The sequence below is a fragment of the Anabrus simplex genome, chromosome 1 (genome assembly GCF_040414725.1).
Source record: "Anabrus simplex isolate iqAnaSimp1 chromosome 1, ASM4041472v1, whole genome shotgun sequence".
Lineage (NCBI taxonomy): Eukaryota > Metazoa > Arthropoda > Insecta > Orthoptera > Tettigoniidae > Anabrus > Anabrus simplex.
Window position 1 is genome coordinate 30,477,638 of NC_090265.1, and position 19,699 is coordinate 30,497,336.

Consider the following 19,699-nt stretch of genomic DNA (forward strand, 5'->3'; position numbering starts at 1 on the left):
CAATTTTTTTAAAAACCTTCTCGTTGTACTGCGCTATTTTTTGGATTAATATCTTCTGAAATGTTGGAAACTTTGGGTTTTTATTATTTAGCGTATGACATTAAAATAAAAAACACACAATCACAAATTAAATATACAGTACACTATGTAGGTTACAATTTCACCATCAAGCTCTGCAAATAGTCTATACAAGAAGGATTTGGGTCAGGAAAGTCTTTTGGGCTACTCTGATAAGCACTCAGGGGGCACTGTTCCACTATATGATGAACTGTTTGCTTAGGGGCACCACAGCTGCATTCCGGGGAGGGAAGTTTGCCCCATTTATAGAGGAAGTCAGCGCACTTTCCATGGCCTGTCCTGATACGATTGAGGGTTGTCCAGGTTTTGCGAGGTAGGTCAAATCTTTTTGGAATACTTGTTATACAGGGGAAGTTCTGATACTCAGCTGGAGCCATAGAAGTCCATTCTTAAAACCAATCCTGCTGCAGGCTGAATTTGTCAACCAGGATTTTGGCAGTCCTTAGAGGTGGATTTCTGGACCGAAGTCTGTTGTTCAAGGCGTAGGGTATATCTCCATGAATTGGCAGATTGGAATTCCTCGACAGCTTCTGGTACTCACGCAACAAGGCATTCTTTCTCCGTAGGTGAGGTGGAGGAATATGGCTCTGAAGTCGGGTAAAATATAAATACATAAATTTTTTTTCTGATAATATTCATAAGTCTTGGGGCTGGAACTAGCGATCCTGCACAGCGGTCCGGGAAAATTTCCTTCATATTTATAGGAAATACAGAAAATACTTTCATTAATATATTTTTGGGTCATTCGTGCTTCAACAGTTGGCAAGATAGCATGCACACTGCTATAAGGACATTGATGTCTTTTGTCATATGCAATCACACTTCTATGTATCATTGTTAAAAATATTACTTCCCACCATTGCACTGCATATCTCTGAAGAAAATTTTCAAATTTGATCTGAAAAATAATATTCACTTAAATTACAGTATTCCTATATCTTAAATTTCAACAGTTGGGCTAATTCGCAATAATGCTTAGTGTATATATCATGAACTTGTTACAAAAATAAACTATTAGATATTTCCAGAAGTACAAAACTTAAAGTAGGAACAAGGGAATTCGTAATTTACATGGAAATATATCCTCAAAGATTTTTCACTTACTTGGCAGTATCTTGTCGAGTTCACAGAGTGGAAAAATACAATAAAAATTACGTGGAACGATACCCGAGTAGCGTAGAGGAGAGATCCTTCCTTTATGCTTACCAGGGACACAAGTTGCTCCTAGCGATATTCTTACTTATCTGGAAGAATTAAAACGGAGGCACTATAAATCTGAGTTGTGTAAATTTTATTTGTTGCTATTCGCTGGCTTTGGTCAGCCGGGTCAGTTGTCATGAAGACTATTTTGTTGCCTGCAATAAGTCCTGCATCATGTGTGGCCACAAGGATGCCACGCTCGTTGAAAATGAGAAAACCGCGTAATTTGAAACTGCCGTGGCATGCGCCCATAACCTTACCTTTTGTCACAATTTAGCAAGACCCTAGGGCAAGCGATTCCAACCGAGGTGGTCCCATGGCCCCGGCCGGCCCCGGCAGCAGCACCGGTGCTGTGCTGTAGCACCGCTGATGTGGTGGGGGAAGGAGAAATGACAGAGGCAGAACCACAGGTCGTCAAGTCAGCGCGCAGCTTATGAAAACAGTATTATTTATGACAGTTCTGTGAACACATAAACACACAATTTATTCTGTACATACTTTGAGTTTGCCTTAATGTACATTTAGCGTTTAAGTCGATTGCTGACATCGTTTTGCGGCAACTAATTTCCAATAATGGGTACAATCGATTTGGCAGTAGAAATTCTAAGTACAGCGTCTAAGTCCGCATCAGACAGAAGTCCTAGTTCTCCATTTATTTAAATTCAGAATTGAAAACATCTGTTTTTTACAATTTTCAGAGCAACAATAGGCCATAACGTGCTCGAACTGGGCCTTCTCAAATATTGGGTTCAAGTATCTGTGGGACAGGGACATAAAATAATTCTTTGTGGGTTCTTATTTTGCAATAGGTCTTATGGCGATGATGGGATAGGAAAAGACTATGAATGGGAAGGAAGCGGCCGTGGTCTTAATTAAGGAACAGCCCCAGCATTTTCTTGCTTTGAAAATGGGAAACCACGGAAAACCATCTTCAGCGCTGCCGACAGTGGGGTTCGAACCCACTATCTCCCGGATGCAAGCTCAGAGCTGAGTGCCCCTAACCGCGCCGCCAACTCCCCCAGTGTTTTTCCTTAGCAGCACATCTAAGTCTAATTCTAAACAGTTCTTAATAATACAAAACCAAAAAGAAATCTCCTAAATTGCATGTAAACAATTCCTAATGAGTAAGTTATTACATATCTCTGAAGAACTTGGCAATTCCGATTTTAACTTAGCAATTTGTTCGGTTCTTGCTGCGCCAACAATGTCATCATAGGTGGAAACATGTTTATTGTGGTAGTGTCCTCGCACGGTTGAAGACTTTACGCTTAAAATGACATGAAAAATTAAACACTGAACTTTCCCTTCGGTATTGAGAACAAAATATGAATCCAGCCATGAAGGATTAAACGACATTTTAAAGGTGAAAATAACTGCTCCAGTCTGTTCAATCGAATAGATTCTACTGAGAATGAATGTACTGTCTCTTACGCACACATGCACCGACCACTGCGCGGGAAGGTGGGGAAGGAGGGGAACGGTGCTGCGTAGTGCAGCGCTGGTGCGCCCCAGCACTAAGTGCTCGAGTTGGAAAGGCCTGCCCTAGGGGATGCTGGCGGCTTGTTGGGCGATTCGCGGCCCTAACCTGCGAGCATACTCCCCCCCAGACTCTTTGCTGCCCCTCTCCGCCCAGCACAAGGGTTACTAACCGGACCTCACCAATCGAGAAAAACGGTTTGTTCACTGGCCTGGTCTTGTAAGGATAGTTTTGGCACAACGAGCTAGTTGTTTTGGCATCTTTGTAAAACACGCTGCGACATCGTCCGAGCCGTGTCATGTTGTATGTCTAGCCTCTGTGACATCGTCCTAGCCGCGCCACATTGAATCTGCAACCTATGTTCGAAGTCTTAGTGGAAGCGTAACAGATTTCACTAGAACCTTCGCGTAAGTCTGAAAGTTTATGACTTCAAAAGGTGAGTTTTTAAAATTACATTTCGGTTGTAAATCTCTATTTTCACTGGAAAAGAATTGTTTAATTTTCATCCACTCTGAGACAAGACCACCAGCGTTCTAACTCCTCGTCCACTAATTAAATGATTATTTACATTTTTGGAATATAAATGATTGAAAGTTCACGACATAACTTACCACAATACATAATTAATAGGCCTATACATTCTACAATGAAATGCGATCGTACTTCTCAGTCACAAAGAAGATAAAAGGAACAAACGAACTTACCTCCTTACAACAAGCTTGGCAGATTATTACCCTTCCATCCGCAGTGAAACAGGAATCTCCAGTGATCCACTGTTGAAGCCACTAGGACTTCGACGGTTTTTATTTGAGCGTTGCCGCGGATGCACTTCTGCAAAATAAATCACAACACGTGAAAATAAAGCGTACGCGTACAACAGCTCGCATCGAGAGGGAGGTAGGGGGTATGGATTGTGCAACATAGTTCGATGTTGACTGGTTGTCGCATTAGTCTTGACGTTCGAGGGATTGAAGGCTTAGAGGTCAAGTTCCTTGTTTCCCCTGATGGAAATTTCCCAAGCACTAATTCTGGTGACTTCCGAGAATTACCGTTTGTGTTCGTGGTCGAGCACATCAGCTACCGGCTGATTTTAAATAGGCAGAAGGCATCAAATAAGGAATTACACTCTAAATAGGCACAAACTCCTAAAATAGGCACTTATAGGCACATTAAAACTAACGAAATCTAGCGAAAAGACCCTAAAACGGGTTTATATCTCAAAAGCCTGTTTCTGAACAGAGGAATAAAATAGGCAAACTCCTACCTCCTTACTACAGTAAAACCTCTTATCGGGCTGAGTGACTCAGGCGATTGAAGAGTTTTTTTGGCCCCAACTTAGAGATTCGATTCTTGCTCAATCCAGTGGTATTTGAAGGTGCTCAAATGTCAGCCTGAAGGTCACCAGATTTACTGGTCTAAATTCCGGTACCTCGGCGTCTCCGAAAACCGTAAGTTAGTGGGACGTCAAGCAAATTTTTATTATTAAAAGGTCTTATTTTTTGCTACTTGCTTTACGTCGCGCTGCCACAGATAGGTTTTATGGCGACGATGGGATAGGAAAGGGCTAGGACTGGGAAGGAAGCGGTCGTGACCTTAATTAAGACACAGCCCCAGCATTTGCCAAACCATCTTGTGGGCTGCCGTCAGTGGGGTTCGAACCCACTATATCCCGGATGCAAGCTCACAGCTGCGTGCTCCTGACCGCACGGCCAACTCGCTCGGTAAAACGTCTTTTGAACGGAGTCGCAAGGGACAGGCAGTTTCCACTTTTTTTAAATTTCGTGTGGCTATTTCTAGCAGAGTGCAACCCTTGTAAGGCAGACCCTCCGAAGAGGGTGGGCGGCATCTGCCATGTGTAGGTAACTGCGTGTTATTGTGGTGAAGAATAGTGTTATGTGTGATGTGTGACTTACAGGGATGTTGGGGACAGCACAAACGCCCAGCCCCAATGCCACTGGAATTAACCAATGAAGGTTAAAATCCCCAACTCGGCCGGGAATCGAACCCGGGACCCTCTGAAGCGAAGGCTAGTACGCTGACCATTCAGCCAACGAGTCGGACAGTTTCCACTTAAGACCTCCCTTGCCCAACTCGACCTCGGCGAAGTTACGTCATTTCCACATCCTTCGTGGTCCCTTTTCCTTTCGCTGATTCCTTTACTACCCCTGTGGCTGGGGGACGCAGACGAAGAATTCACCCAAGCTATCCCCTGCCTGTCGTGAGAGGCGACTAAAAGGGGCGACCAAGGGATGATTATATTAGAACAATGACACTGCTTGTGATTAGTACCACCACGCGGGAAACACCATGGATCGCTTTTATTTGCGCGTAGTACCACTATGTTAGGTACCAAATAGGTTTGTGATTCGTAGCAAACGAGAGCGCGACGGCTTTTACAGTGCCTGTGATTAGTAGCACTATATGAGCGACACCATGGGATGACGGAACCCATGGTTCTGGCTTGCCTATGATTAGTACCCACTGTATGAGGAACACCATGGGATAGTACGAGTCCCTATGTTTGTACACTGTGATGAACACCATATGTTTGTGTTGCCTGTCAATGGCGCCGCAATGTGCGAAACACCGTAGGTCTGTAATACATGTGCGAATTTCATTACCTGTGAGTTGTACCATAATGTGTGGAATACCGCGAGTCTACGCTACTTTTGATTAGTACCGCAACATGACAAATCCCATGGTTCTATTTTTCTAGCGGTAAGTAGGCCTACCGTTGACTTGGATGTTGGACTCCTTTCTACTACAAGCCTCATCGATTGAGTATTGTGCTATAGAAGCAGTCCCTACTTCTGTGTACGTGATGTAGTGTGGGTCGGTTCCACTGATAGTTTTAAATTCATATACATCCATTCATTCTTCCTCACGTTTTGAATTCTGGTCAGTGGAGAATTTTGGACTTTTAATTTGTCATTTCATTTCGTCTCATTTCGTACCATTAGGGGCCGATGACCTAGATATTAGGCCCCTTTAAACAAGCATCATCACGATACCTTTACTTTTCTGTGTGTGACCTCTTCCATACTTTTCCTTCCGATTATTGTTAGTTGGTACCTCCTCTCTTCTCTTATGCAGTCATCACACGGCGCGTTCCTCGAGACCATGAGACTGTCGCTGCACTTGTACAAACTTCTCGGCCGCATAGATAATGTCGTACTGAAAGTAGAATACTTTCATTCGCGACCGCAGTGTCTTGGCATTTCCTTGATTGTTATCAAACGTGAAGGCGACAGATATTTGGTCTTTTATCAGCTCAAGTGTCTGGGAATCAGGATTACTCCGTTTACGAACTGCTTCTGCAATGGCTTGAACTTCTCTTTTCATGGATGTATGAATGATGCGACCGCGATAAGTCTAAAGAAAGACGACAACCAGACTGGGACAATGGAGCTACAGTAGGTCTCTAACTCTTCAGTTTCCACAGTGAAGGGTCTTTCAGAGTCAAAACGTCTTACAACAGTGGTGTTGATTATCTTTTTAAGAGGAAGTACAACTAGGCAACTATCCTCTGTATAACACTAATCGGAAAGAAAAAACGGAAGGGATGCGACACTTCAGAAACTGAAGATATCGGCGAAAGGGAGAAAAGGGCCACGAAGGGCGTGAAAATGAGACTCCAAAGGCCTCGAATGCTCTAATATCGTCGGGGTCGGAAAAGAACAAGAGTTGACCAAGGAAGGTCGGATAGGATGGATGAAAGTGAGGAGCCTGCCACAAGTGGAAGAAATGCCAGGGCTCAGCTAAGGGCCCCGTGGTTACCAACTCTGGCTCCAAAATTAAGAGCCCCTGGGGTCCCTATTACGAGGCAGGGAACCGTGGGTGTTATTCTACCGCCCCCACTCTCAAGGGTAGGCAGAATAAAAAGTTAAGTTTCGTATTGATGATCTAACGCACTCAGAGCAATAGTACATCGTGACTTGAGTGCAGTTTTCATGAACACCCCGTGTTAATGAGGGCCACTGACCATGGCAGCGTTTGTGCACCTGCTGAAGCAGCGAACCCAACATAAGAGGAGTGCTTAGACTTAGGGTTATGGGAAATATTAGACGTGAAAACCCTAGCATAATGTCCACTTTTCCCAAAACAAAAGTAAGGTTTCTTGACGGACAGTTTCAGTGCATAGGCCACAGACATAGGTGGTACCTCTATTAACTGTTGGAGACCAGAATGACATACGCCCTTAGGCGACTGCGCGTCGTGATGAGGATGAAATGACAGACTACATAAACACCCAGCCCCCTTGCCAGTGGAATTCACCAATGATGGTTCAAATTTCCGGCCCTATCGGGAATCGAAGACGCGACCCCTGTGAACAAAGGCCAGCATGCTGACCACTTAGCATGGTGCCGGACACTGCAGATGAGGATGTTAAATAAAGAAAAAGGAAATTAGATTTATCTAATGGTCGCTGACGAATAGCGGTTGGCGGTAGGCCGCTAATGAAAGTCGCGAACAAAATCAATCCTCCCTATTCTTTCCAGGCTGATAATTACTTCGTCTGATTGTTCCCGGCAATGTGTAACTAATGCCTGCCGTAAACCTCCTGTAAATATTCTCGAGAGAATGTTAATGGTAGGAATATGATTCACGAGAACATCAGACAGATGTAGTGTCCACTGCCAGCGCTTTCCAAGTCTTTCTTGCATTGTTCACTTTAGTGCAGCAACAACTGACACCTTTAGAGGTCTTATTCTCATACAGAACAGGACCACACCACTCAAGAGCACAAATAAAACTCCCAACACTACGACAAAAGAACAGTTCTGCTCCCACGCAGAAAAAATCTACCACTCCTGTCTAAAATATTTGTGAAGCATGAATATTTTTCAAATCATTTGCCAAGCAGTTTTGGTGGCGCACATCTTATTTTTAGCGACATCAATGCCCAATACCTATACGAATGAAAGTTGTTTCGGTAACGATATTTTGCTAGTACGGCATTCGGACTTCCCCCACCGCATATTTTCTCCATGTTATTGTTAGCATTGACAAGGATCATATATTCAGTACGATCTATAATCGTAATACTTGGAGGCTGTGCTCGAAAATTCCCATAGCCGTCTGGCGGCAACATCGTGAAACCATTCGAACGGATCAAAACCTTATCTTTGAATATTCGAAGAACTCGATTGTTAAGTTATTTAATTTTCAAAACTTGAAGAATGCACTCACGCTGCCCCCTTCGTGTCATAAGAGGAGACTAAAAGGCACGAACAAGGGATGATGCAATTAGAACGATGAGACTACTTGTAATTAGTAGCATCGTGAGTGGGTCACTATGGGTTTCCACTACTACGATATGCGGAACACCATAGGTTTACGGTGCCTGTGATTGATACTCGCAGCGCAGCGCGAGGAACACCGCGAGTCTACGTTACTTGTGGTTAGTACCATTATAAGGAGCTGGTGATAGGATGTTGGATCCCTTTAGAGAACAAGCATCATCGATGTAGGATTTTGTTTTGGGAGCAACCCTTTGTTCACTTATTTTATGGTAAGTTGTGGATTGGATCCATACTTGTACATTTTTTTAATTCGTCAGTGGAGGATTTTGGGTTTTTAATTTATTTAATTTCGTCTCATTTCGTACCATTCGGGCCCGATGACCTAGATGTTAGGCCGCTTTAAACAACAACCATCATTCGTCAGTGGATGGATTTTGAAATTATTTTAACAATAACTATTGTGCAGAAAATCTGATTATTTTAATTTCACATTCATTCTTCATTATAATGTTTTGAATTTTGTTTTATGGGTACACGAGAAGTCGCGGGGATGCGCGGTAAGAGGTGCGAGGGGTAGGCATGCGCCTATCTCAAGTATCAACATGGGTTTCGTCCGCGGTGATTCTTGCGAATTGAGGTAACGTCATGAAGTTTCAAAGTGGTAGAACAAATGTTTTAGTTAAACATTTACTGTTTGTACTGCGTAATGAATAGTTTAATAACATGGAGCTCGCATTGTCTGTCAGGTCTAATGTTTGTAGCTGAGAGTATAGTATCGTGCCCTACCTACAAGCTCCCACGACTTCTCGTCACACGCAAATAGTAAATCTTGCAATTTCAAGTGGCATTACATTTCGTCTCATCTCTTACCATTAGGAGCCGATGACCTACATGTTAGGCCCTTTTAAACAGCATCATAATCATCAAAATCTTGATATTAAAAGTTAAGGTGAGGCAATCAAAAATCATATTTTAGAAGTTGTACTGGTACCAACAGAAATCAAGCTCCACACCGTGATCACAAGCTAACTAGGTCTCAACTTAAAAGTTACATTACACAATGTAATGCTCATACATCCATTAATTTTATTACGATTATCATTATGTAGACTAAACTGCTGTAACACCCAAGTAGCATCTACAGCTATCTGGACTTCCCAATTCATTTACACTTAATTCACTGTTCTGGAACACAACTATCAAAAGATAACTGATTGGGCGCCAGTGAACTTGGTGATACACATTATGAAATAAGCACGAGCATAAATTATCACTCAGGGTGGGGTGATAGGCTGACGATATCCCGACTTGCTGCCCTAACCTGATGACTTGTCGAAATGATTTGAAATGACACACTATTAAAATATCTAAATATACTTACAACCTTAACCACCTCAATATTCTTTACAACAGATATCAAACGACATTGCAGGAAATAAACGTGAAAAATCTGCCCACATTAATACAATATATGGCATACCACCTCAATATCGCGCAACATAAATTTCAACATGGGACATACACTATTTCTCTCCTCTTATTCTCAACCCGCACAGAATTGACACGTCATAATGTCAAGCTTAATAAATTAACTGGTACGACGACTATTTCTATCAACACTATATTTGGACTTTCTCCGTCTTTTCTCGCACGCCAAACTCATTGTACATGTATACACACAACCTTAACTGGAATTTGTATATAATCTGGATAGTCTGAATAATGGGATCACATACCTATGCAGTATAACTCGCTACACCATATCGAATTGATCTGTAGTGGTTGATTGTAGTTGAAAGTTGATGTTAAATACCACCATACCTCGTCCACACTCTCAGATAACTTAGGTGACAAGTTCTTGATTAGTTGTTTTATACTGAATTCATACTCACGCTGTATTCCGCCAAGTGCATTGGCATAGCCCTTCATAGGGTATCATATGTGCAATATGGCTAAACGACGCACACTTCAAGCAAGACAACCACCCGATGTCAATACTTCCACTACTCAACACCAACAAGACCTCTTTTTTTTTTCCTTGTGAGATCAAGTATATGGGAGCCCCAGGGCGAAAAATATGCCCTCTTACTCACCTGTTCCCGTGGTTCCCTGATGAGTCAGAAAAAGTCGCGAGTTACCTACACTGGCGGGGGAAAAATCACTTTCCTATCGTGGATGGTAGGGCGAAATTGAAACCCGCTCATCACTGCACCGTAACCTGACTTCAAGTAGGAAGTCTTAGAGAAACAGAATTTAGTACCTGTTAGTGAATACCTGAAATGTTATCAAATTTGGAAAAGGCCGAAACTTACAATTTGCAATAAAAGAGCCAAGGGCCGCGGATTCTTGCTGGATTCTTGGTCCTGATGACCCGTTTGAGCAAAGAAAGGCCCTCATCGTTTGATTGGGCCATGGTGATCAGAGATTTCGTCACCCTACCGTGCTTAAAAATTGAACAGTAGAGATCCTAAGTTTCTGACGAATCTTGATATTAGTGGTGTACCATAGTAAAACGGTCATGCGCCGCAGCACCTTGTTCCGGAACACCTGGAGTCGCCGAATGTGCGTTTTGGCAATATAGCACCAGGCCTCACAGCCGTAGAGAAAGATGGGGCGAATGCACGCAAGATACAAGGACCTCTTCATGCAATCGCTGAGATGCCTATCCAGTACCAGAGGGCGCAATGCTACCGTTCTGGCGTTGGCTCGCTGTAATGCCTGGTCAATATTCCATCTCCAGGTTAGTGCTTTGTCCAGGATCATAACAAGGTACTTGACACGAGTCAACCGCGGTAACTTGGTGCGGCGGAGTTTATGAAGAAACCTCGGTCTCCGACTCGGGTTAATTTTGACTTTGTTCTTAGTACACCAGGATAGAGATTGGTTTATCCAGGCTTGCATTTTCATTGTGGCATCACGATATCTTCGCTGGGCGGTATAAACTGCAGTGTCATCAGCTTACTGTTGAACTTCTACCCCTGCTACCCTGGGGAGATCGTTCACATATAGGGCGTACAAGGTTGGCGACAGTGCTCTTCCCTGAGACACTCTTGCCATCAAGCATCGAGGGGTGGAGTTCTCACCATCGCAGGTGACAAATTGTCGATCGCGTAGATACGAGTGGAGAATTTTGACTAGGTATAGGGATACCTTGTATAATTCCCCCAATTTCATTATAAGATTATCGTGCCAGACGGTATCAAAAGCCATGTAGACATCGAAAAAGACCGCTACGCCATAGCGTGAACGATCTCGTAGCATATTGAACCAGGCGTAATACCGCCAATGGGGCTGAGCGTTGGTCCGGAAACCAAACTGCTCCAGTCTCAATATTCTATTGGATGTAAGGTAACAATTGAGGCGTTAGACAATAAGTCCCTCGAAAATGTTTTTACAAGTGGGAGAGAAGGCTGACAGGGTGGCAATTCTCTGCTAAGTCTGTCTTTCCCCAGCTTAGGAATCAGGCAGACCTCTGCCGTCTTCCAGGCCGTTGGGTAGTAACCCAAAGAAAGGCAGGCCGTAAAGAGGACACCTGGTAATACCACAGCCCTGTAGGGGAGAGACTTGATTTCGTTAACGGTTACCCTATCAGCCCCGGGAGACTTCTCCGTAGATGAAGCTAGTGGTGATTCCTTTTTTCGTAACTCGGTATGCAATACACACCGCCAACATTTACAAGAAGTCTTTATTTTCATTATGTAAGCAATATTCGAGATTGTGCTCCGCAGTAAACTGATATATGAATGAGTAAACTATACAATTAGTCTTCGTACTCTTAATAAAAAGTCCAAGATAGTTTCAACTGATTCAGTTATGCCATTAGTAAAAGCACAGTCTATTTGGTCGAGGACATCTACAGTTAATGTTTCACACTCTTCCCGGTTGCAGTTTCCAGTTTCCATTGTCATATGCACTTTTGCTCAGTAATAGGGACTGGGTAATTGTTGTGGGGAGGGAGTGGTCATAAAACCGTCCTAATCCCCTTATCATAGCAACATATAACTCTGAAACATCTAATAACATTTCGATGCTAGTAGATAATGATGTCCTTAAGATTTTAGGTTTCGAAATAATCCCTGCAAACTACGGATGGAAACCGTACAGCCTATTTGAAAAGGTAGCAAGTTAGTCTTTCCAATATCTCTTGCTGATGGAAACAGGTCGAACATATTTTTCAGGATACCTCCTGTTCCTCTAAACGTGTCAGTTACTTTTGAACTTGTTTGTTGAGGGGTTCTATTAAGAACATCAAATCCATCATTAACAGTGTCAACAAACTGTACATCATGTTCATTCCCAGGAATACACGATATACCCTTAGCCAGAGAGAAGTTCAGCACTTTTTCTTACCTTTTATCGTTCACTACCAGTTAGTAGCAAATGTCGTACAGTTATTTTGTGAGTGAATGTTAAGTCCCCAATTTTTTAGTACTGTACGATGCCCATAAGTCTTTTGTAACAGTTTTTCCAGATGGCATGCGTGTATCCTTGCTCTAACAGTTTCGTATTAACGTCACAAATCGCCCAAATCACACAGTCATCAGTACATAGATCTTTTATGCAAGAATTCTCTGGACTTACTCCGAAGTCGATGCTTAACTTTTGGTTGGAACCACCCATACCACTCACAAAAGCCCTTAGATGAAATCCCGTTTCGTCAAGTTTTGCAGCTTCATAAAATAAATCGGTAGTGACGGTCCGGTCGAACTGATAGTAAACAGGCTGTTTCCATTTACCACTTAGACTTCTTATTATAATCTGCATATTTACATGGGGCCCTCCAAATACATCTTCGACACTATCGTAGCATATATCAGATTCAACTTTCATCTCGACAAAGCTCATCACTACATCTCTTTTAAAATACTGTTTGACCCTTTAGTAGGTTAAAACTAGTATTTAAAAAAAACCAGGTGGAATTGAAAATTGTAACAACCGCCGTGTTATTGTTTCAAAAAGCTTTTCTGGAGATACGCCGAATTGTAACTGCTTTAGCTACGTCTTCAGGTGGCCAGTTTGTACACTTTCCCTTTGCTAAACAGTGTTTTTGACATTTAGAAAAAAATCCTCCCATTTTTAAATTTTTTTCTCCAATTTCGTTATTATGGCTTGGGATATTTCTAGATCAGTAAGTAATTTGTTTCTTTCTTTTAATTCTGCATTTCTAACATCACACCAGCTAGTTCATACTTCGAGGGTAAGTTGTCTTTATTTTGGCGTAACTGTTCGTTAATTTGTCCTTCCTGAGAAAGCTCACTTGATTTCTCTACAGATTTGCTTATTAGCGATTCTAGAACTTTTTTACAATCCCACCTTTTGGCGCGTGTATTTCTCTCTGAATTGTCTATTGATGCAGAAAACGTGGGGATGTTTTGGGAAGGAACTGTTGCTTTTCTTTTTTCTTTTTTTTTCCAACAAGCGCTTAGGGGGGGAAGGCCTAACAGTTCAGATTGTAAGTCTCTTTCAAAATCAGAGGACAAAAAATGTTAGGAGCATATACATTCGATTTTCGAGTTGAAAGCATATTTTCTTTTACAAAAATGTACCCTTGTTTCTGCAGAGTTGGGTCTTTTGGGAATATGTAAAAGGACAACTAACAATTCTTTGTTGTTGGGATGGTTTATACAGCCTCCAAGCGCACAGCACGGCATTTTAACAGCACAAACACTACATATACACTGGAATGATATGCGCAAGTTCACAACTTTCAAAACATTCGCAAGCCTCAGAAGTATTTAATAATTAAAGAAGCAATGTGCAGACCGCAGACGAACACCAATGCACCGAACTTCACTGTTTAGAATGAAAACACCGACACCAAGGAGTATATAGACCGATATTAACGCGCCAAACAATGCGTAGTGTAATGGGAGGGACGGTCCAGTGACGTCACGGCCACGGCAGTCTACTGCGCATCCGTCTCGTGACACCTACAGTCTCTTCCAGCTACCGTGATCGATATCATCTCTGCTGTGGACAGGAAGTGTTCTTAGGTTTCGTTGACATGCCAAGGGAACCTGTTATAATTTAGACATGGCTCAGATAACCTAACCCATGTAAGATTGAAAATAATGGGATCACGATCTGAATTTAATTCTCTTGGGACTGTAAAATGAATGTCACTATTACAGAATTGTTACTGCCACATCAATGACGTCGGAGCGCTCCATTGGTAGGATAAATAGTAGGTTCCACTGGAGCAAACAGACAAACATCATTGTCCCCCATGTATTGTTGTAGCGTTCTTCCCTTAGGATTAGTCACATGTGAATTCCAATCTGGATGCTTGCAATTTAAGACACCACTGATAATAGTTGGAACATGGAGAGGTTTATTTAAGAGTATGTAATTCCGCACAATGTAGCGGGGCTTTGGGAGGGAGATAGGCCGCAAAAATACGATAGTGATAGTTTTCATGTCTAACCTCAATGCCGAGGGACTCTATAACACCGTGAGGAAGGGGGTCAATAAAGTGGTGAGGAACTTTTGCTTTAATCAACACAGCCACGCTCCCATGCTCACCGTTTATTCTGTTCTTACGATACATCGTAAAATTCTTAATTTTGAAGGGCGTATAATGTTTTAGCTATGTTTCACCAGGTAGCATGATATCGATATTGTGACCAGAAATAAAAGCCTCAAGCTCGTACTTCTGATGAACAATTCTCTGACAATTCCAAGCACAAATTGTAAAAGTCCATGTCAGAAAAGAATGCACGTCAAACTAAGATTCAGTGAAGTACAGCACAGTGCATTCAGCAGAACCATAATTATATCCATTGTTGTCTGACACTTTATTTTTTCCAACGTGTCTTTTAGTGTAGGCCTGGTAAAATTGATACTCCTGCAGAGGTCTAAGATGTCACGCATGCCCGACAGATTGGAGATGGGTGACGCCTGAGTCGAGAGAGCAGGGTTCGAAGCAGATTCAGGGGGTAGGAGAGCCGCCCGTAACGTGGGAAAATGAGATGTTGGGGTCGACTGGCTTAGAGGATGCTAGTGCACTCTTTTTCTGGGCTTATTCGAGCTCGTTAGTCTGGGTCTGTTCCAGGATGGTTTGAAACAGACGGCATTCTCTCTCCAGGCTTTGCAGTACACACACTTGGCGGCCGCCACGTGGTTCTACCCCTTCTCTGACACCGATAACATTACGAGGGCCCTTCACGACCCCTGTATGCCTCAATTTTAACTTTGGCCCCGCGAAGATATCGCAGGGAGAAGATGGTCTCGCTGAATTTCCTGTTAGGGAGTGTGACACTCATGACACTGAGTGGAATCACCTTCTTGATATTTGCATCCTTTTTAGTAAATTCATGCAAATCCTTAGGCCCATAGCCCAGTGCCATGAACCCAGTCAATGCCGGCAGTTGCGACAATGTTGCAGTTAGACGGCAGTTGTTTGGTGTAAAATGAGGTATTAGCTTCTTCAAAATACTGCTTCATGAACTTATAAACCTCAACAATCTCGGCATGAAACTTAAGAGCATCTCTAGTATTGATGATCCTGATTTCGACAGTGCATTTACTTGTTAGATATTTGTAGTGGCGCTGGTACTGAGACTCGTCAGCAACCACTAAATATGGAAGAGTCTTTTTGGGGTGAGGGGAGTCTCCATCGCCTCACCCCCACCACCAGTGGGTACCGAGCTGGTCTCATTCTGTTGGGACAGATTGAGAAGAGCTCATAGAAGCCTCCGGTACCACACTTGTTGAGCCACAGTCACATTCGGGGTGGTCGACTTGGTCAGGGTGTAGGCTTCTCTATTATTTTCCCCAAAGGTGGTCTGAGAAGCTAAGACCGGAAAACGTTTTTCTGTCATAGGGGTAGCATTCGTAGCTTTCATCTTTTTAAATTTCATGGGGTGCCATGCGGGAGGGGAAGCAAGGATTTGAGAAACATTGCCTGTATTGACTAACGTTGTGAACATTTTTGGGTCAATATCAGGGAGAATGGTAATTGAACTGTTTTCACTAGAAGCGGAAAGGCTTGCCAAGGAGCTGGTAGGATAATTATCTATTTCATGCGAGGAAATTCCTGCGTCTCCCGGCGGGGGGAGAGCCATGCACAAACGACAACAAGCAAAAGATACAGGCACACACAGACACTAAATCTACTTACCACCAGGTAATTGATGTTAAATTACACTGGTAGACACCAGAAGGCTGCCTACCGTCAGTCGAGCATGCAATACTAATTATATTAGTAACTACACACACGAAATTCCCGCTACAGTACACAATGCATCAGGAGATAAGGGGCTAGGATCAAGCACGTCCGCTCTCTGCCAAGTCAAGATAAGGAATCGGGTGATCTCTCTTCCATAATATAGCTTTTTCAAATCACATGATTTTCTCAGTACTAGCTAATCACAATCTTCCATAGGCTTTCACATGTGGCATGCCGTTTTTTAAATTGTGAAGCTCAACTTTGGCACATTGGCGCCTTGAAGACTGTTGCGAGACACACGTCAAATTGGGCAGACGAACATCTTGCACAACACTATATTAGTTTCCTTGCTTAACAAAGATTTCCCGCTTTCAGCTCTAGAATGCTACCAGTGCAATACAGAGTGTATACACCATCCAAACAATGACTCCCATACATCAACAAATACACAGTATTTCTACAATGAAATACGTAATACCTAATGCAGGGTCTGCACTCTGGTCAACCAAGCGAAGTCGTCTTTTGCACCGTGCACAGTGCATGCACTCTGAGAGGCCCTGACCTAACCTATAACTTGGCGTAAATATAGACATAAATACAAAACTCACTTTACGTGAGGCTGAAATTTTGTACAATTACAAAGTTTATGTCCTGAAAACAGTACTGAGTGCATAATGAATATATCTTTTCATTAAATAGTTAGATCTTAATTTCATGTGATTACGATATTGTTGATAATTTGGCATAATCGTAGCCTTTCTATTAGTGTTTAACCTGTGTGTTTTGGGATTAGGGTATGTTTAGCTGTTCACTGGGAGGTTAAACTTGCACCAATTACATTTTAATCATTGATCAGTGGAAGCTGTCCATTGTCTTGTCTGTCTTGTGATCTAAACCTGCACTCTTATCTTTCAGGTGAACTGCGAGTTATGTGGCAGCCTCTTGGAAGAAGCCCTCAAGAACCTTAAGAACGACGAGCTAGCAGCTTCTGTGAAGGCCAAATTACTCCAGGAGTATAAAGAGAAAGTCTATGAATTCGAAAATGAAATAGAAATGAAAGACAAACTGCTTCAGAAGAAGATGGAATTTGTTACCCAGAGGGAGGCCATGCTCATCGAGAAGGAGAAACTCTTGCGAGAGAGGGAGAATCTGCACATTCAGACGGAGAGGGCCTTCATGAAATGTGGAGTATCATCGGCTTGTGCTGGTTCTATCAGGAAGGTGCAGATGGCAACCAAACTCGATGCCACTCCAGAAAACTTTCACAAAGCCGTGTGTGAGGGGAACTGGTCTGGTGTAAGGCACATACTGCAGACCGGTAAATTACCCGTGGAATACAGATTTGCTGATCGCAAGACTCCTCTCCTTTTGGCCTCAGAGACAGGTCACTTGTCTCTGGTTCAATATCTCATAGAAGAGGGTGGAGCTTGTGTGAACGCCACAGACAACTTGAAAGGGCGAACAGCTCTTCACTGGGCAGCCTACGGTGGACACCGCGATGTCCTCATATACCTAGTTACGGAGGCAAACATGAATCCTTCAGAAAAGACAGCATTGTCGGAAACAGCTCTGCACATAGCAGCAGAAGGTGGCTTCGTGGACGTCATACGCTTTCTAGTGGGCAATGCCGGTGTTGGCATTCATGATAAAGACTCTAAAGGAATGTGTGCTGCACATTTCGCAGCTAAACGCGGACATTTGCACGTAGTTAAGTATCTCTGGGAGAAATGTGACAAGACTCCATTTGGCACCACGAATGACGGCTGGACGCCTCTGCATTTCGCTTGCGAAGCCGGCCACCTCGACGTAGTGATGTACCTAGTGAAATCTGGTGCTGTGAACAAAAGCACCTTAAATCGTGCCGGATATACAGCAGTTGCCTATGCTCCCAAAAGTAACTCTGCTATAAAAACATTTTTGTCTTGAGAGGACTGGTCGCGAATTGGGAAGTGATTTGGCAGGTCCAAAACACGGCAAAGAAATATTCTGTGTAGAAATGTTTAGAACATGTTTTTTATTTTATTATAAGAAATTTTATTTAATTAACGTAATGTTACTATTTTTAATGTTCACATAACTCAACGTTAAAATTCTGCAAGACATGACACAATAAACCTGCTTTCAAACCTTAAAAGTTGATCTTGTGATTCTGAAATTGTTAATTAGTGCTTACAATGACTCGTGCAGTAACAAGCATGAGCTTTGTAAAATGAAGAAATCTATTCGAGAATTTGTGCTTCATGACATATGTAAAGGCAGTGTAATGTTTGTTAAAATAAATTTCTTCACTCTTTGCTATATAAAATAATGCTTTGGATGTTAAATGATAAACCCTAATACATGGATGTTTCATTCCTAGTCCCCCTAGCAAATATTCCTAAAATATGCAATAGAAAGGGAGCAAGTGTTTAAATACAGAAGAAATCTTACAACTGACGAGGGTAACACTCCTATGACATGCTGGCGAGGTAACTGTTTCATGGTCTAGACATGCCTTCAAATGTGGTCATATCGTATCTTTTATATCTCGCCTATGAATGTGTAAGTATCTGGACCTAAACCAGGGTCGGCCAACTAGCTGCAATGTGATGTAAGAGAGACCGTGTGACGTTGGAGAGCCCATGTGACGTAAGAGCGCAGAAGGTGGGGAGCCGCTGTCGTAGAGTGACACGAAGAGACAGCCTCGCTTTGTGGTAAACACGTGATGTGCCATACATGCTGGTGGCTACGGCTTTTATAGACACTTTTCAAAAAAGCCACACGAATCCTTTTTGTTTACAAATTGACCTCTTAGTTCTCTATCACACTGTAAATCTAATAACTCTAATTGTAGGTCTAGGTCAACGTTATCTGCAACAACTGAAAATGGCGTGGTTAAAAGTTAAATATAAGTTTCCAGATACTCCAAATTGTTAAATCTAGGATCAAATTTAGAATAAAGGTTTATGATTTTGACATACCCATAAACATCCTCAGCCGTATGGGGTTAGTAGTACAGTACAGTACAGTACAGTACATAAGTATGGACGAACCGGGCACATCACGGTGCGAGAACCTATCTACACCTCCGATCTTTATGGGAAGATCTTTATTTGTTGAAAATGAAAGGATTGCTACAGTTAAATATTTAGTTTGTAGAAAAGAGCTACAGTATGCAAAAATATATAATTTACAACGCCACTACAGTTTGTATCACGTTGCAGATTATTATCAGTATCAAGGCGAGGAAAGGGTACATGTAATTACAGAACTAAAAGGTAAATTAACCATGTTGAGCATTCGATCAGTGAGTCAGCAGTTCAACTGAGTTATACAAGTTCATATTTAATTGCAGTCCGCCTCCGTAGCGTAACGGTTAGTGTTATTAGCTGCCGTCCTCGGGGGCCCGGGTTCGATTCCAGGTACTGCCAGAAATTTAAGAATGGCAGGAGGGCTGGTATGTGTTGAAATGGTACATGCAGTTCACCTCCAATGGGTGTGTGCCTGAAAAGAGCTGCACCACCTCGGGATGAGGACACGAGTTTTTTAATATGT

At 42.6% G+C, this 19,699-nt stretch overlaps 1 protein-coding gene across 1 annotated transcript in view; it reads left to right on the forward strand.

The window, feature by feature from the left end:
* The window catches only part of LOC136860230 (espin-like), a 41,868-nt gene extending 23,423 nt beyond the window's left edge, over positions 1-18,445 (forward strand). Inside the window, exon 3 of the mRNA XM_067138744.2 lies at positions 17,081-18,445. Coding sequence (XP_066994845.2) covers positions 17,081-18,091 — 1,011 coding nt within the window. The 3' untranslated portion in view covers positions 18,092-18,445. The remainder of the gene's footprint in view (positions 1-17,080) is intronic.
* Positions 18,446-19,699: the final 1,254 nt, after the last annotated feature.